At 44.2% G+C, this 13586-nt stretch overlaps 1 protein-coding gene across 2 annotated transcripts in view; it reads left to right on the top strand.

Moving 5' to 3' along the window:
- Positions 1 to 1098: 1098 nt before the first annotated feature.
- THEMIS (thymocyte selection associated) overlaps positions 1099 to 13586 on the top strand; it is a 77251-nt gene continuing 64763 nt past the window's right edge. For both annotated transcript variants that reach the window (XM_075498715.1, XM_075498714.1), the window contains exon 1: positions 1099 to 1189. In XM_075498715.1, the coding sequence (XP_075354830.1) occupies positions 1099 to 1189 (91 nt within the window). The remainder of the gene's footprint in view (positions 1190 to 13586) is intronic.

Here is a 13586-nt window from a genome sequence, read left to right as displayed (position 1 = left end):
TGAATTTTTTTAATATGTGAGTAATATTATCTCCTGTAAATTATTACATATAGACGAAATGCAGCTACCGAGCTTTTTTAAAAGAAAGAGTTGGTTATCTCGCTCACCGTTTTGTCACAAGGCCATGCTTCCTGCTTCCCCTGACACCTCAGGGAGACAGGAGAGCAGCGTAAGGGAACATGAAATCACAGTCACTTCAGTTTTCCTGGTGACCTGAGTCTACGTGGTCTCGCTCTTCAGAGGAGTGCTGCTGCAGTAACAATGCTTGATCAGGCTCAAAACAGCAGAGTTGGGACTAATGTGGTGGGTTTGCCCTCAATGCAGTCTAATTTTCACATGGTACTGGGCAGTAGCCTCTTCAAATTCATTCCCAGTTGCAGCATCTCAAATTCAAAGCCCCACAAGTCACTGGTGACATTAAAAAATCTTGGCCATTTTGCATAACAACATTGTGTTTTAATGTCCATTTACATGACAAAGTCATTTGTATTCTATTTGTATGTCTCAAATCCAGACACAATATTTAAGGCAGCAAAAAGCATCAGGACAAAATGGTTTCATTTCTTTTCCTCAAAGGCCATTTGTGGTTTTGAAGAGAACAAACACCAAACTATTTTGCCATGCTCCAAGAAAAAAAAAAAAAAAAACAAATCAAAACCAGAAACCACCCAGACATGATGTTTTTTTCCCCACTTTAGGCAGGGCGGATACTCAGTCTCTTCACAGGGTCAATAACCATCACCGACGAGATGGAGTTTTGTGGCAGATCCCCCTGCCCCCTCCGAAGCCCAGTACCCACAGCACCCCTGCACCTCTCCCAGCCTGGCGCAGACCCTTGCCGGGCACGGGTTCTCCAGCCTGGTGGCCGGGCCACCGGCTCAGCATCCCCACGCCTCACCCCACTCCAGCTGCAGCTGTGGGAGGAAGCGGCCACGGAGGGGAGGAAGCAGAAGTACCTCCCCGTGCCGCTCCTCCCCTCCACCGCAGAGCCCCACAGCTCTCCCGGGCGCAGCATGCACCAGGCTGCAAGCGTTGCTGCCTCGAAAGCTTTTCACTGGTCTTTACCTGCTAAACCCACATGCTGCCTTGCTGCGGACCATGGCATCTACCCTGGAGAAGTTCATCCATTCTCTGGATCCCAGAACCCTTCCCAGGGTCCTCCAAATCCAGTCGGGCATCTATTTCCAAGGTGAGCATCAAGTGCTTTCTGGCAGGGCTTTGCAAGTCTGTCTTTGACATTGGGTCCCCCTTGGGACCGGGATGTAGGGGAGGCAGAGGGAGGATGCTGACAGAGTTGTCTCCCAGCAGTTTCCCACCAGCTGCAATTTTCCCTTTGAAGAACCAGCATAATGATCAATGGCTTTGGAGATGTCTCTGGTATGGTGTGCATCTGGTCTTCTCACAGGCAGTGAGGAAGGAGCTGTAGTGTCTCCTCATCGTATCCTGGAAAGAGTACTGGAATGAGTCATGAATTTGCTTTGCACTCACATGGAGCCATCAATCCAGCAATTGCAAATCAGCTCACAGAGGTTAACTGATTAAACCTAGCTCTGCTCTTCTGGGGTTGGCACGGAGAGGTGCTCTCTGTCTCAGAAATAAAGAACCAGAGCATCTGGAAAGTGACCGTGAGGGACCATAAGGTTTTCCTGAAGTTCTGCTCTGCATTTGGGGGTACTTCAGGTGTGCAACAATACGAAGGGATGGGTATGAGCCAGACAGGAACATCATGGGCAATATTTTGCTGGGTTTTCCTGCAGCAGATCTTTTTATGGTGTTTTTATTGCTGGGCTCTGCTTGTGCACAAAACACATTGGAAGGATAGTAAAGACACTTGCACTGGAGGGAAAAGTTCTGCGCTTGATCAGGGCACGGACTTTAATGACAGTGAAAACACCATGCCAAGCCCATGTATTAGTCTAGGAAAAGAAAGTTACCTCCCTGCCAGCGCAAGAGAAAACAGGGTCACACTAGATAAAACAGAGGGGGCTTTATGAAATGAGCTGAAGCCTGCTTCTGCTTCAGCTGAATACGTGCTTCAGGATCCACAATATCTATCTTTACATTAATCTAAAAATCCCCAAGCTGCTCCACAGTAGGAGGAGAGAGGAGGTGGCTGCCATTAGCTGTGGCCACGGAAAGTTTGAGCTGCGATCTCAGCGCTGTGGCCGGAGTGGGTGATTCCTCCCTCCGCAAGAACAGCCTCTTGGGGTGGAAAGAAAATGGGAAAGGGCATACTTAAGCTGAGATGGTGGCGTACTGTCCGTGTTCTCCTGATTGCCCGTTCTAGCTGCTCGGGAAACTGCCTAGGACACATGAATAGTACTGATACACAAAAAGGCATTCTGGGAAACAAACTTGGCCAGAATTACCAGAAACTTTTGAAAATATGCTTTTTCTGACCTTTGACGTGTGGCCTGTTCAAGTTTTACATTTTAAAATGGCCCAAGAACTTGAACTGATTTAAGTTCTCGATAAGGAGGCTACTATCTCAGTGATGAAGAGTGGAATTTAAACTAAAAATGGGAGGATCACCTCCTTAAGTTGGAGTAGCCACCATATTTGTCTCTTTCCACACACCTAGGAAGCAGAGGTAATAGAAATACAAGTTGTATGTATATTTACATTTATGTACATGTGTATATATGTATGTATATGTGTACACAAAATACTGTGAGATATACATGTATATACAAAATACTATGATAAAATTATGGTAGCTCAGCTGTCAGCAGGTTTCTGAGTTCCTACAGTCTGCGTCCTGCTGCTAGTGGATGGTAAAACTCATACCAGTACCTCTTTGGAGCCAGGGTATTTCAGCTTGTGCTTCCATTTACTGTGTAAACCTTTCCATACAAGGACAAAAACAACAGTTGAGGCTTAACCCACAGACCATTCTGCAGCAATGTCCTCGCATGTGAGAGGAAAAAGCTATTAGCTGATGCCTGTCTATAATAAAAGAGCCTGCACAGCCTTGGGAAGGGGTGGTATGTGCTGTAGAGACCCGGGAATGTTTGCACTAAAAGCGAGAGCCCTTGTGCTGCTCTGATGCTTCTTCAGTCTTCAGCAGCACCACCTCTTCCTGTCCTCTGCTCCCGGTGGCTTCCTCTCAACGGCACTCATACATGTTTCCACCAGCAGGCTAGATGCAGCACTAACATACGTGCAGGGGTTTCTTGCTTGTACAATGAGCAAGGCTGATACAGACGTACTACTTTGGCTCCTTCCCCTCACGGTCGGCTCACCCCCAGACTACTTGCAGGTACCTAGAAACACCGATGTCCACTAGCAGGCTTGTGTTGGTTCCTCTCTCTTCTTCTTCCTTGCTTCAGAGGAAGCTAGAGATGCTCAAGACACTGTGCCTGAGAGGTTTGCAGGATCTAAGGCTCCAAAAGATCTTCTCGGGCCAGACTCTCCCTTCCTCTCCCTCCCTCCCTCCCTGAGCTCTCTGTCTGTGTCAGGTCTCTCCTGAACATTTTGCTCCCCTCCGTACCTGGCAGCAGGGGTGAACGCACTGTTCTGTGATTGCATTATGATTTATGTTGCATTTTCTGAAGCGAGAGTAGTGCTTCAGAGACAGTCTGAAGTAACTCCTGTTATATTGCTAAACAGGAGAGTGGACCATTTTGTGCACTTTGAATTTCCATTAGGACAGCCATTCTTTAGTCCTTCCTCAGACAGATCCCCCCGCCCCCCAACAACCCTTCTGATTTCTCTTACCACATGCAGTACACCAGCAATCATGTTGTGGATAATGGCAGGTCTATTGACAGGGAACATGCGTTTATTGCTATGGTTGCAGGGACCAAATCAGAGCATTCATGCACTGATTGTAGTAGCTCCCAACCAGCTGCAAAGTCAGCCCGGTCAGCTGAGTCCTACTTGGATTAGCAGTTTTATGGAGTTGGATTTCACAGGAATCTTTAACCATTCTCAGCACAACATGCAGATAGTAAGGGAGAAGATTTATTTTTGAAGCATTACATGGAATTGTTTGAAACTGGTCAATCACAAGGGACAATTAATTTCTTGGTGTAAGAATTTAAAATAGCGAGAGTTTGTACTTATGTACATTCTATGTATATGCCCCTCTCCACAAGCCCAGAAAAAAGTGCAAGGTTTCGTAATGTCAGCTTAACCAGGTACGTAGAATGGCTACTGGAGTAAATAACGATCTACTAAATCCATGAGAGCTGTCACATCAAAGCTGCAGCAGCCAACCGATGAAGGCTGTAGCTATCTAGGTGGTAAGGAGATGATGGAGCTTAATTCATTCACTGGTCTTCTGTGGTGCACTGCGTGCTGTTGGGATGAAACTCTTCGTTGAGTAAATCGGGAAGCGACATTTGGCACACGCTGCACTTAGGTCTAGATGATTTTACAAGTAAATATGTGACTTGCAGATTAGCCTCACTGCTTTTGACAGAGTTTCGGTACCTCTGGAAGCATAAGGAAAGCATAATGCTATAAGTCTTTGTAAAGATGGATGTATTTTTTTCCATGTGGTAAGGTATTTTTATTAGAAGCTGCAAAGTCAAGCTCCAGAGAAAGAGTGGGAATTTGCTTGCCCTTGGGCAAGGTAAAAGCTCTAAAAGGTCCCATTCTGCCTTCATTCCCATGGAGCACCAAATGCAATGCAGGTCTCTGTTTTCAGACCCAAGCCTGCCTGCTGCAGTTCCTGGTGGCGAGTAAGTTGAAAACATATGCTGTGTGCAGCATATATTCCACCAAGAGTATCTCTACTGGCCTATAAAAAATTATGTTCCTGTTGCTGTTAATGGAACTGTGATGTATTTAACTGTAGCTCCCCAAACTGCAAATGGACAGGGCTTTATAGACCCTGTTTCCATTCATAATGCTTTCAGCTAGAGAAGCTACGGGCAGTTGAACTTTTGCTGTTGGTAGTGAATACTAGAACCTAGACACCGTTCTGAGGAAGTTATGCTCCTGTTTGCCTCTCTCTTCCTGGCTTGAAGCAGAGGGCAAGGTTTTCCTGGGATGATATCAGTGTTTTGCATGCTACACCTGGACTTTGGGGTTGGTTGAAGCCTTATGCAGTTTGCCTCAGGCAGGACAGCCCAGGTTTGAGGAGCTTGTTCATACTCCCGTGTTCCCCGTCCCCTTTCCCTCCAGCAGTGTGTGGCTGCACAGGCAGAGCCCCAGCCTGCAGTCACCCTCTATGACTGTCCGACGCTATGCAGAGTCAGGAACACGGGGGTTTATTAACAAACGGCCCCGAGTTCTTCTAAAGTGCTTTTCACTCATCACACTCAAAGGACCATACAGAAGTAGAGAAATTGTCGTTATCCCTGGTTTGAAAAGAGAAACACAAGTGAAAGGAGAGGGTGGTTCTGCAAACCCCAGGGATGCCTCTCAGGGCAGTTGTTTTGGACTCTGCAGCCATAATATCATTGCTACAGAAACTGGACTGTTGAATCTCTGAAGGGAATAGGAAGGCTGATTATAAAATGAGAGCAAGTTTGCGAGATACAAATATCTTGGTAATCAGCGCTGATTAGAAAGGAACTACAGTGCAGACTGAAGTACATGACAATTTAATAGCTCATTAAAACATGTTATTAAAAAATTAAACTACTGAAACTCCATTGGAAACTGATTTGATTGATTAAATATTTTCCTTTGAACATTTTAGTAAATATTGATGCTTAGTGAGCTAAGTACTGTATGACTGCTGATTTTTACAGATAGCATGCAAGTACGGGCTTTCATCTTTATGTTGCAAAAATTATGTCTGTTTTAATACTGATATAATTATTTTATGCGTAATTGAATTTAATATTCTGCAGGCTTAATTTAACCAGTGGCAGGACAGTAAAATGTGTCAAACTTTAATTGCGAAAAATGTAGAACTGCTCAAGGCACCTATTCTGTTGGTGTTTCTTGCCACTAGCCATGTTCCCTACCTGCAGCCTTCCCATTTTTGCTCTGCCTAAATAGAAATCCCACATTGCCTTTTTTTTATTCCCCTAAAGCTAAATGCACACATCAGCAATGGGATTAGGACCCCAAGGATTGAGACTTGCCAGATTACAGGGAGAGTTGGTAGCTCCTCTCTGCAGTTCACTTGTTTGAAAGCAGCACGTGTGTTGTGTGAATAGTAGCGCCAGGACATCTCCTCTTTATGATGGACCTGTGAAACTCATTGGGAAAGCTTATGCTGTGTGCTCGTCCCCTGGGGAGAAGGGATCTGTAAGCCGGCACCCTCCACCTCGGCAGGTTGGCAGTGCGGTGAAGCAGCATGCTGTCAGTGCGGTGCTCCACTCTCTGCTCCCGCTCCCAGGGCTCTGGAAAGTTCCAGGTCTGTCCACACAAGGAGAAGATGGTGGGAAGAGGCAACAGCAGCGTCACACATACGTCCCTGGTTAATGCCCTTCCAGACCTAAGGGAGTTAAAGATGCTCAGTATTGCCAGGTGGGATTGCCCTCTCGGGGTGGCTGTTTGGTGCTCTCTGACAGATGCCTGAGGAGCGATGCCAAAGCAAGCCCTTAGGGACTTGCTCCGTCTTTGGTGAATGTGTCCAGAGAAGGGCAACGAAGCTGGTGAAGGGTCTGGAGCACAAGTCTGATGAGGAGCGGCTGAGGGACCTGGGGTTGTTTAGCCTGGAGAAAAGGAGGCTGAGGGGAGACCTCATCGCTCTCTACAACTACCTGAAAGGAGGCTGTAGAGAGGTGGGGGTCGGTCTCTTCTCCCAGGTAACAAGTGATAGGACAAGAGGAAATGGCCTCAAGTTGTGCCAGGGGAGGTTTAGACTGGATATTAGGAAATTTTTCTTCACCGAGAGGGTTATCAAGCATTGGAACAGACTGCCCAGGGAAGTGGTTGAGTCGCCATCCCTGGAGGTATTTAAAGGACGTTTGGATGAGGTGCTTAGGGACATGGTGTAGTGGTGGTCTTGGTAGTGTTAGGTTTACGGTTGGACTCGATCTTAAAGGTCTTTTCCAACCTATATGATTCTGTGATTCTGTGATTCTGTGAATGTGAATAGCTCCATTGCAAAACTCTCTTTGGTGAACCATAAAGAACATGAACATGCTTAGGCTTACGGTTCCTTTTGGCTCTCCTGTGCTGGCTGCGTATCCACGCCTGCTCGCTATCTCTGCCGTTTCAATTTCACCCTTTCTGCTTCTGTTACTGGGAAACAGCATCTTTCCAGTGTGTGCTTCTGTGAGCCTTTCAAGGGAGCAAGGGGTTCAGCAGGCCAGCAGCAGAGCCCTGGAACCACTTACGAAAAGTCCTGTTAACCCCGTAACTGCAGCTAGGCAAACTGAATAGAAGAGGAATCCTTGTATATCAAGTCTCAGCTGCCCCAAGCCCTAATTTAGACAAGAAATCGCTCTCAACACTAATAACCAGAAAACGATCATGTAGGGTGGAATGATTTTTTACTGTTTTTAAGCCAACCTAGAGGGAACAAATCCTGCTCCCACATCAGTGTGAAAAGCCAATGAGTTGATGAAAGCTCGGATACGTGGTCTGTAATACGTATGAATAAAGCAAGCAATCTGCCTCTTCAGGATTAATAAAGGCACTTTTTCTTATAAAAAGCAACAAGGCAATTTAAACAGAGGCTAAAGCATGGACAGCTTTGAACAGCTTTGATGAAGACAATTAGGGTTGTATTTCTTAGAGGTGGAAGATCAATAAAAATGACCTGTGCATTTACTGGCTGGAGTCTCAGCTGAGTGCATGCCAAAGGGAGCACTGCACATGAAATTGGTGAAATTTGTAGTACAGTGTTTGCACTTGCTAATTTGTCTCATTTTTTACAGAGATAGAAGCCAAATCTGTCTGTAAAAACGGAAGAGTTTTTCCTCTTGAACATAGTTGTTTCCCTTCCTCTTGATTGAGCAGTTAGGAGCAAGAGCCCTAGGTACAGCAGGAGTAACGGATAGTCTGGATTCTCTTTTGTGGTCAGTAATCAGAGCATGTTAGTAAATTTTCTCTATTAATATGTACCACTGAAACTCTCTTGTACTTATTCAGGCTGCTTCAAAAACGTGTTTTATTCTGAACAAGACGACAGTGCCCTTCAGTGAGTGCAATATGAGAACAAAACCTGACTTTTATGGGTCAAATATTGCTCACTTTATTCATGCCGCTGCCCTCAATGGGATGACTCATCCAGACACCGTGAGAAAAATCTGACCGTGGGTAGCTGGCACTGAGGGCGAAGCGGTTTTGAGGATCTCCTTGTGGGGATTTTCTTTCCATGACATTCAGCTCCAAGCCTCTGTGTGGATGGCATAGGAGGTGGGCAGAATACCCAAATTGCCTGGCTTGTCTTGACGCAGGGGTCAACCGCCTGCCTTGGCTTGCTGCCTTGGCAAGCTGCCCTTGACGTGCCGGTTTCCTGCAGCGGAGAGGGCTCCCCGGCTGTTGTTGCACTTGGGCCTCCGAGGATGTGAGGAGGAGGTCTGCAGCAGGAGGAGCCCTATTTCCCTACACATGAACCTGCCATCCTATAAAAATACCAAGACAATTTTCACAAACTCAGGCTCCAGGGAGATAAGAGGGCAACTATAGCAAATGAGAGGGGAGGGAAGATCCTGGGATAAACTTTTCATGATACACAAGCCTATGACCATGCTCCGTTGCTGAGTTACAGGGCTTTTGTGGAGGTTTTTTTCTTCCAGTAACTGGTGATCTATGCGTGAGGAAACATGGCATTCGTCCAAGGTCAGTTTCTGGTTAGCTGTGTTGGACACACAGTAAAGGCACAAAGGGCAGCGTGCTGTGATCTCAGTAGGGGAAGATGCTTAAACATGTTTCCAGTTCTGGGCTTTACCTGTGAAGTGCTCAACACTCTGACCTCATCCCGCAACTTAATTTAAGCAGCCTTCTTAAACCCAGTCCAACAAAGCACAGATTTACTGTTAAACATACACTTCAATAAACATACCTTAAGTCAAAGTAATTAACACTGCAAAGAAAATGAATAAAACTAAATAAATCATGAACAGCTAAACCAGTGACTAATGCTGTTCAAAAGCAGCTTTTGGCATTCTCTTCATTGCTGCAGTAATTCCGACTCGTGTGGGTAAGCCCAAACAAAAGGTCAAAGATGTTGCATTTGGAACTGTGGTTTCACTTGCTCTTTCCATTATAGTGGGTGCTGCACACACAAAACTCTGCTGCCACACATGGAGCGTGAGCCCTCCGGATAGATGAGAATCAGAAGAAAGTGTAAAAAAAAAAAAAAAAGAAAGGCCATAAACCTATCAGGAAAGGAATAAATCAGAAACTGCAGAAGTAATTTTTTAAAAAATTCCATTATGATTGAAATGACTTAAAGCACTTGACATTTAAAGTTTGACTTTATATGGCAAAAGATAAATCTTACAGCTTTTGTTTTCTGATGGTTTTGTGCTGGCAAAAATGAGACCCTCTGCAGCCTAATCAGGTATGATCTAGATAAGATGCCCTCTTTGCACAGGGCCTTTTGAGGGGAGTTTACCTCCGTGGCAATTCAGCAGCTGAACTCCTTGGAGGATTTGTGTCCCAGACTGACCAAACCTGCAGATTTTTGTTGCTTAGGACATGTTAAAGAGAGAAGAGCTGTTACAAAGCCCAGTAAGTCGCTCTGTCACTTGATAGAGGATCTTCTACGCAAACTCACGTCGCCTTCGTGACCGCTGCTACCCCTGGGCCGGTGGAGCACCATGTGGGCGCTCTCGATGGGTGCACCTTCTAGGGGTAGGAAGGAAGGGGCGGATAAAAGCCATACAGGTGCTTTATACTGTTTGCAGCCACTCTCACAGTCTGGGGTTGGAGAGCGAAGCTGGGGCATGCTTCCTTCTTTGCCTGCCATTGTGCATATGGTTTTCAGCCTTTTTGTATCTTCCCCACAAGATGTTAGCTTATTTGAGTTTAGTGGCGAAAATCCAACGTGCTGATTAGCATCTTTGGTGCTCAGGAGGTATTTGACGGAAGGAAAAAAAAAAAAGACACCTAACTTCTGACCATAAGAAATTGGTTGCTTTTCCCTACTGCTTAATCAGAGTGTAATATGATTAAAGTTATTAAGCAAAATTCTCCTCCCCACAACTTTAAAATAGATCTCTCTTCTTGCCAAAGAGCATAAACTCTGAACAATTGGCTAACCCCCTAATAATGCCCATAAAGAATGATATCTTTTTTATTGACACTAATTATAGATACATTATGCCCTTCATATTACTTTGGGAGCCTGCAGCAGCCTTAATAAACCTGTGATTTCAGCTGAGCTATGTCGCAGGGGAAAGCAGGCTATTGTAATTCTGGCTGAATGGCTGCACCAGAGGGTTGTGCCTTTATGTGAAAGCAGAATCATTTCACCAGCCCCTGAAACAGTCACCTCTGATCTGGGAAGACAGCACCCATATGGGCAGCCGATGACAACAGAATAGTGGAGAAAGGAGCACTGGGAAAAGGACGCTGGGACAAAGTTCTACTCTTTCAGGACATGTTGGGAGATCTTTCATCTCCCTGCAAGGCAGCCAGGTTCCCAGTTCTTTGGATCTTCTTTCAAAGACCGCTCAGCCTGCCAGCTGCAGCGAATTCAGTGGGTGCTACAGAGAGATGAAAGGGAGAATTTTTTCCTTCAAGGATTCAAACTCTTGGGGCTAGGGATTCAATGCCTAGCGTTTGGCTTGCAAAGTCATTTGTTTTTGTTAGGAGAAAAGCTTGGTCTTTGTTAAAAAAAAAAAAAAAAGAATGGGGGATATTTGGAAGTGCTTAGCAGCACCCTGTAGCAGACAGATGGTTAGACTGGGAGTCAGCCAGCATGGGCTTGAGCTCCAGCCCTGCTGAATGGTCCTCTGTGCCACCTTAGTCAAGTCTTTTGTCTTGTTTGCATTGCTTTCCCCAGCCCTCCTTGCTGAACTGCCCAGAGGCGTGAGACAAAAGGCAGCTACATAGGAGTGAGTCATGTATTATTGCTGTTTAGTCATGGACCTGATTTTGAGCCGTACTTCCCATCAGCATCAGTGAAGCGTTCACTCCAAGAGCAGTCACCGAATGGGGCTCTAAGCTGTTGGGAATAAAAAGGGAAATATTACTGAGATATTTGCTGTTCTACCTTGTATTATAAAGTATTTGTCTCAGTGGTACTGTCACATGGCCTGACATGAAGAATGACATTCTCCATCTCAGGCATTCACTTTATTTATATTTTATATTGTTGGTTTTAATACAAAAAGACTCTTCTGTAATGAGAAATAAATCAAATAAAGGGCTCATGCTCGGGAGGATGGTGGTGTGGCTGCTTAGCATTTTAGGAAAGATGGAGGAAAAAGATATTGAACCAATTGTTATGGTTGCTTTGATGTGATCACAGCAGTTGCTAATATGGATTGTCAAACTAGAGATGAGCTTATGAAAGGACATAAATGTGTTTTTTATTGAACAAAGTAACAATCCAGAAAAGGTGGATTCAAAGGCAGCAAGCTCTTTAATTACAGCCTTCAGGGGCATTGTTTGATCACTGTAAATAAGCTGCTTTATTCAGGGTTCTGCTAAAATGTTTTTTGCATTATACTGCATACATCTTTCTCAAATCAAAAAGATTCAGTCCTTAAGGTTACTTGATTTACATTTTCAACGTCTTACACTTTCTTTGTGGCTTGAGTGGGAAAAACACAGTTACTATTGTGCAACAACAAATAACTGTACTAAAAGGTTGATTTTAGTTTTAATTTTATTTTTCAATATATTTTGTGTGTGGGTCCGCATCACACAGCTGAAGTAAAATCTTTCAGGGTCACATTGTCACACAGCAGGTATTTTCACAATGTTTTAAGACTAATTATCGTGGCTTTTAAAGGAAAAAGAATTTTTATTGTCCCTTTTGAAAACCATGCAGTTTCCCTCCCTCCCTTTTATCAGCACAAATATTTGCTGCAAATGCCTAGATGACAAATCACACAGGTAACATTTTTCTTGTCTGAATGTAATCTTCATTGTACTATTCCAGGCAAACCGCCAAGCAAGGGCTAAAATCAGGGCTAAGGCAATCCAGTTACAGACAAATATGTAATTACAATCAATACTGTATGTGCAATTGCACCCCCAAAAATGAATCTGTTCTTGTATGGCTGGCATTTTCTAATGATTTTTTTATGCTGGTATCGTTAGAAATGAGGCTTCTGCAATGATGGTCTTGGTCTAGCCAAGATGTTAGCCATCCTCCTCCCAGCCTCTCACTCTCATAGTCTTTCAACTTCTTGGTCTCTTTCAAATGAATCTGATAAAGGAGGAGGTAATTAGAAGTCCTACAAGTTGCCCATGAAAATGGTCATTTAGGTAGATATCTATCTACATTCATATATATACATCTATCTATCTGTCTACCCACTCATATATATAGGTTTTACTACTGATCAGCTGTTGAAGGTTCATCTTTGACTTCCTTAATTGGATGGAAAATGTGGTGGCATACCTCCGTTACTCAGTGGTTATACAAGCAATTTATCCAGCTTCTCTTCTGGGATGAAAGGTATCGTCCTATGGCCACGAGTCCCGGCATACTTGGGCACTCTCCACTTCTACGCTGCTAAGAGCTTTCCTCTCTTCTAGAAGACTTAAAGCATCCTTCCTAGCTGCTTAATATCCTTTCCCTCCTTGATGATGCCAAAAAATACATCTTTTCTTTCTTCCTCTTTTTTGAATTCAAGAAGGGGTTCACTTTCCTTGCTATTATTACAAAGCATTATCTTTGTGAGAGGATTATGTACCCATGCAATAGTTTATTTCTTTGATGGTAGGACAGCCAGCTTCCCTGATTTTCTTTTTATTTTTAAAATTTAATTAAAACCATTACTTCTTTTTTTTAAGTTTTAATTTTCATCTCACTTTTTGCTAGAACTGATGCTTTTAGATGACTGATCCATTTGTTTTCCACAATAATGTTATGTTTTGTTCTTATGAAAGACCCTGAGAGTTAAGGTGCTGTGACAGCCCTGTGTGTCTATTCTGTGCACACGCTTTTGTGGCTGGTAGTCTGGCATTTATAATCCATCTTTTTCCTGAATGCATTATCTTGGCCCTTGATGTTTCAAACAGAGCCTGCAGCTCCATGTAATGCTTTTTGTAGACTCCAGCTTGAACTCCATATGTTTGTCTGCCTCAGGTACTTTCTCTCTTTTATGAGTGTGGATTTTCTTTTCTTGTGTATTTTACCCTTTTCTTCTAGTGTTTTAGATTCTCTGCCATCTCCACAGTGCCAGGCCACTGTTTACCCTGTGTAGGTTGTTATTGGCATTTCTCGTGTTTTGCAAATTTTGATTGCTTTGTCAAAGGCTAATTTTTGTGTCATCCAATCATCTATTTTTGAGTGTTTGGCAGAGCTAGTCTCTTCTCATGGATATTGCCAGATTGGATCTTCAGCCTTGGACCCGTCACTAACTGATCAGTGTTTTCACTTTTTTGCAAGCTCCGTTTATACTTTTTATTTTGCGATGGAGGGCAGGACTTCTCAAAGTCTCTGCCGTACAATTTGTAGTTAAGCTATTGTGCCTGTGGGAAAGCAAACCTGATAAAAGTAGTAAGTCCTGCAGAACCAGCCACGATCAGAAACAGGGCCCTCTTCTGAC

The sequence above is a fragment of the Mycteria americana genome, chromosome 3, assembly GCF_035582795.1.
Source record: "Mycteria americana isolate JAX WOST 10 ecotype Jacksonville Zoo and Gardens chromosome 3, USCA_MyAme_1.0, whole genome shotgun sequence".
Taxonomy (NCBI): Eukaryota; Metazoa; Chordata; class Aves; order Ciconiiformes; family Ciconiidae; genus Mycteria; species Mycteria americana.
Note: the sequence above shows the minus strand (reverse complement) of the source record. Positions and strands in the feature narration are given on the sequence as shown.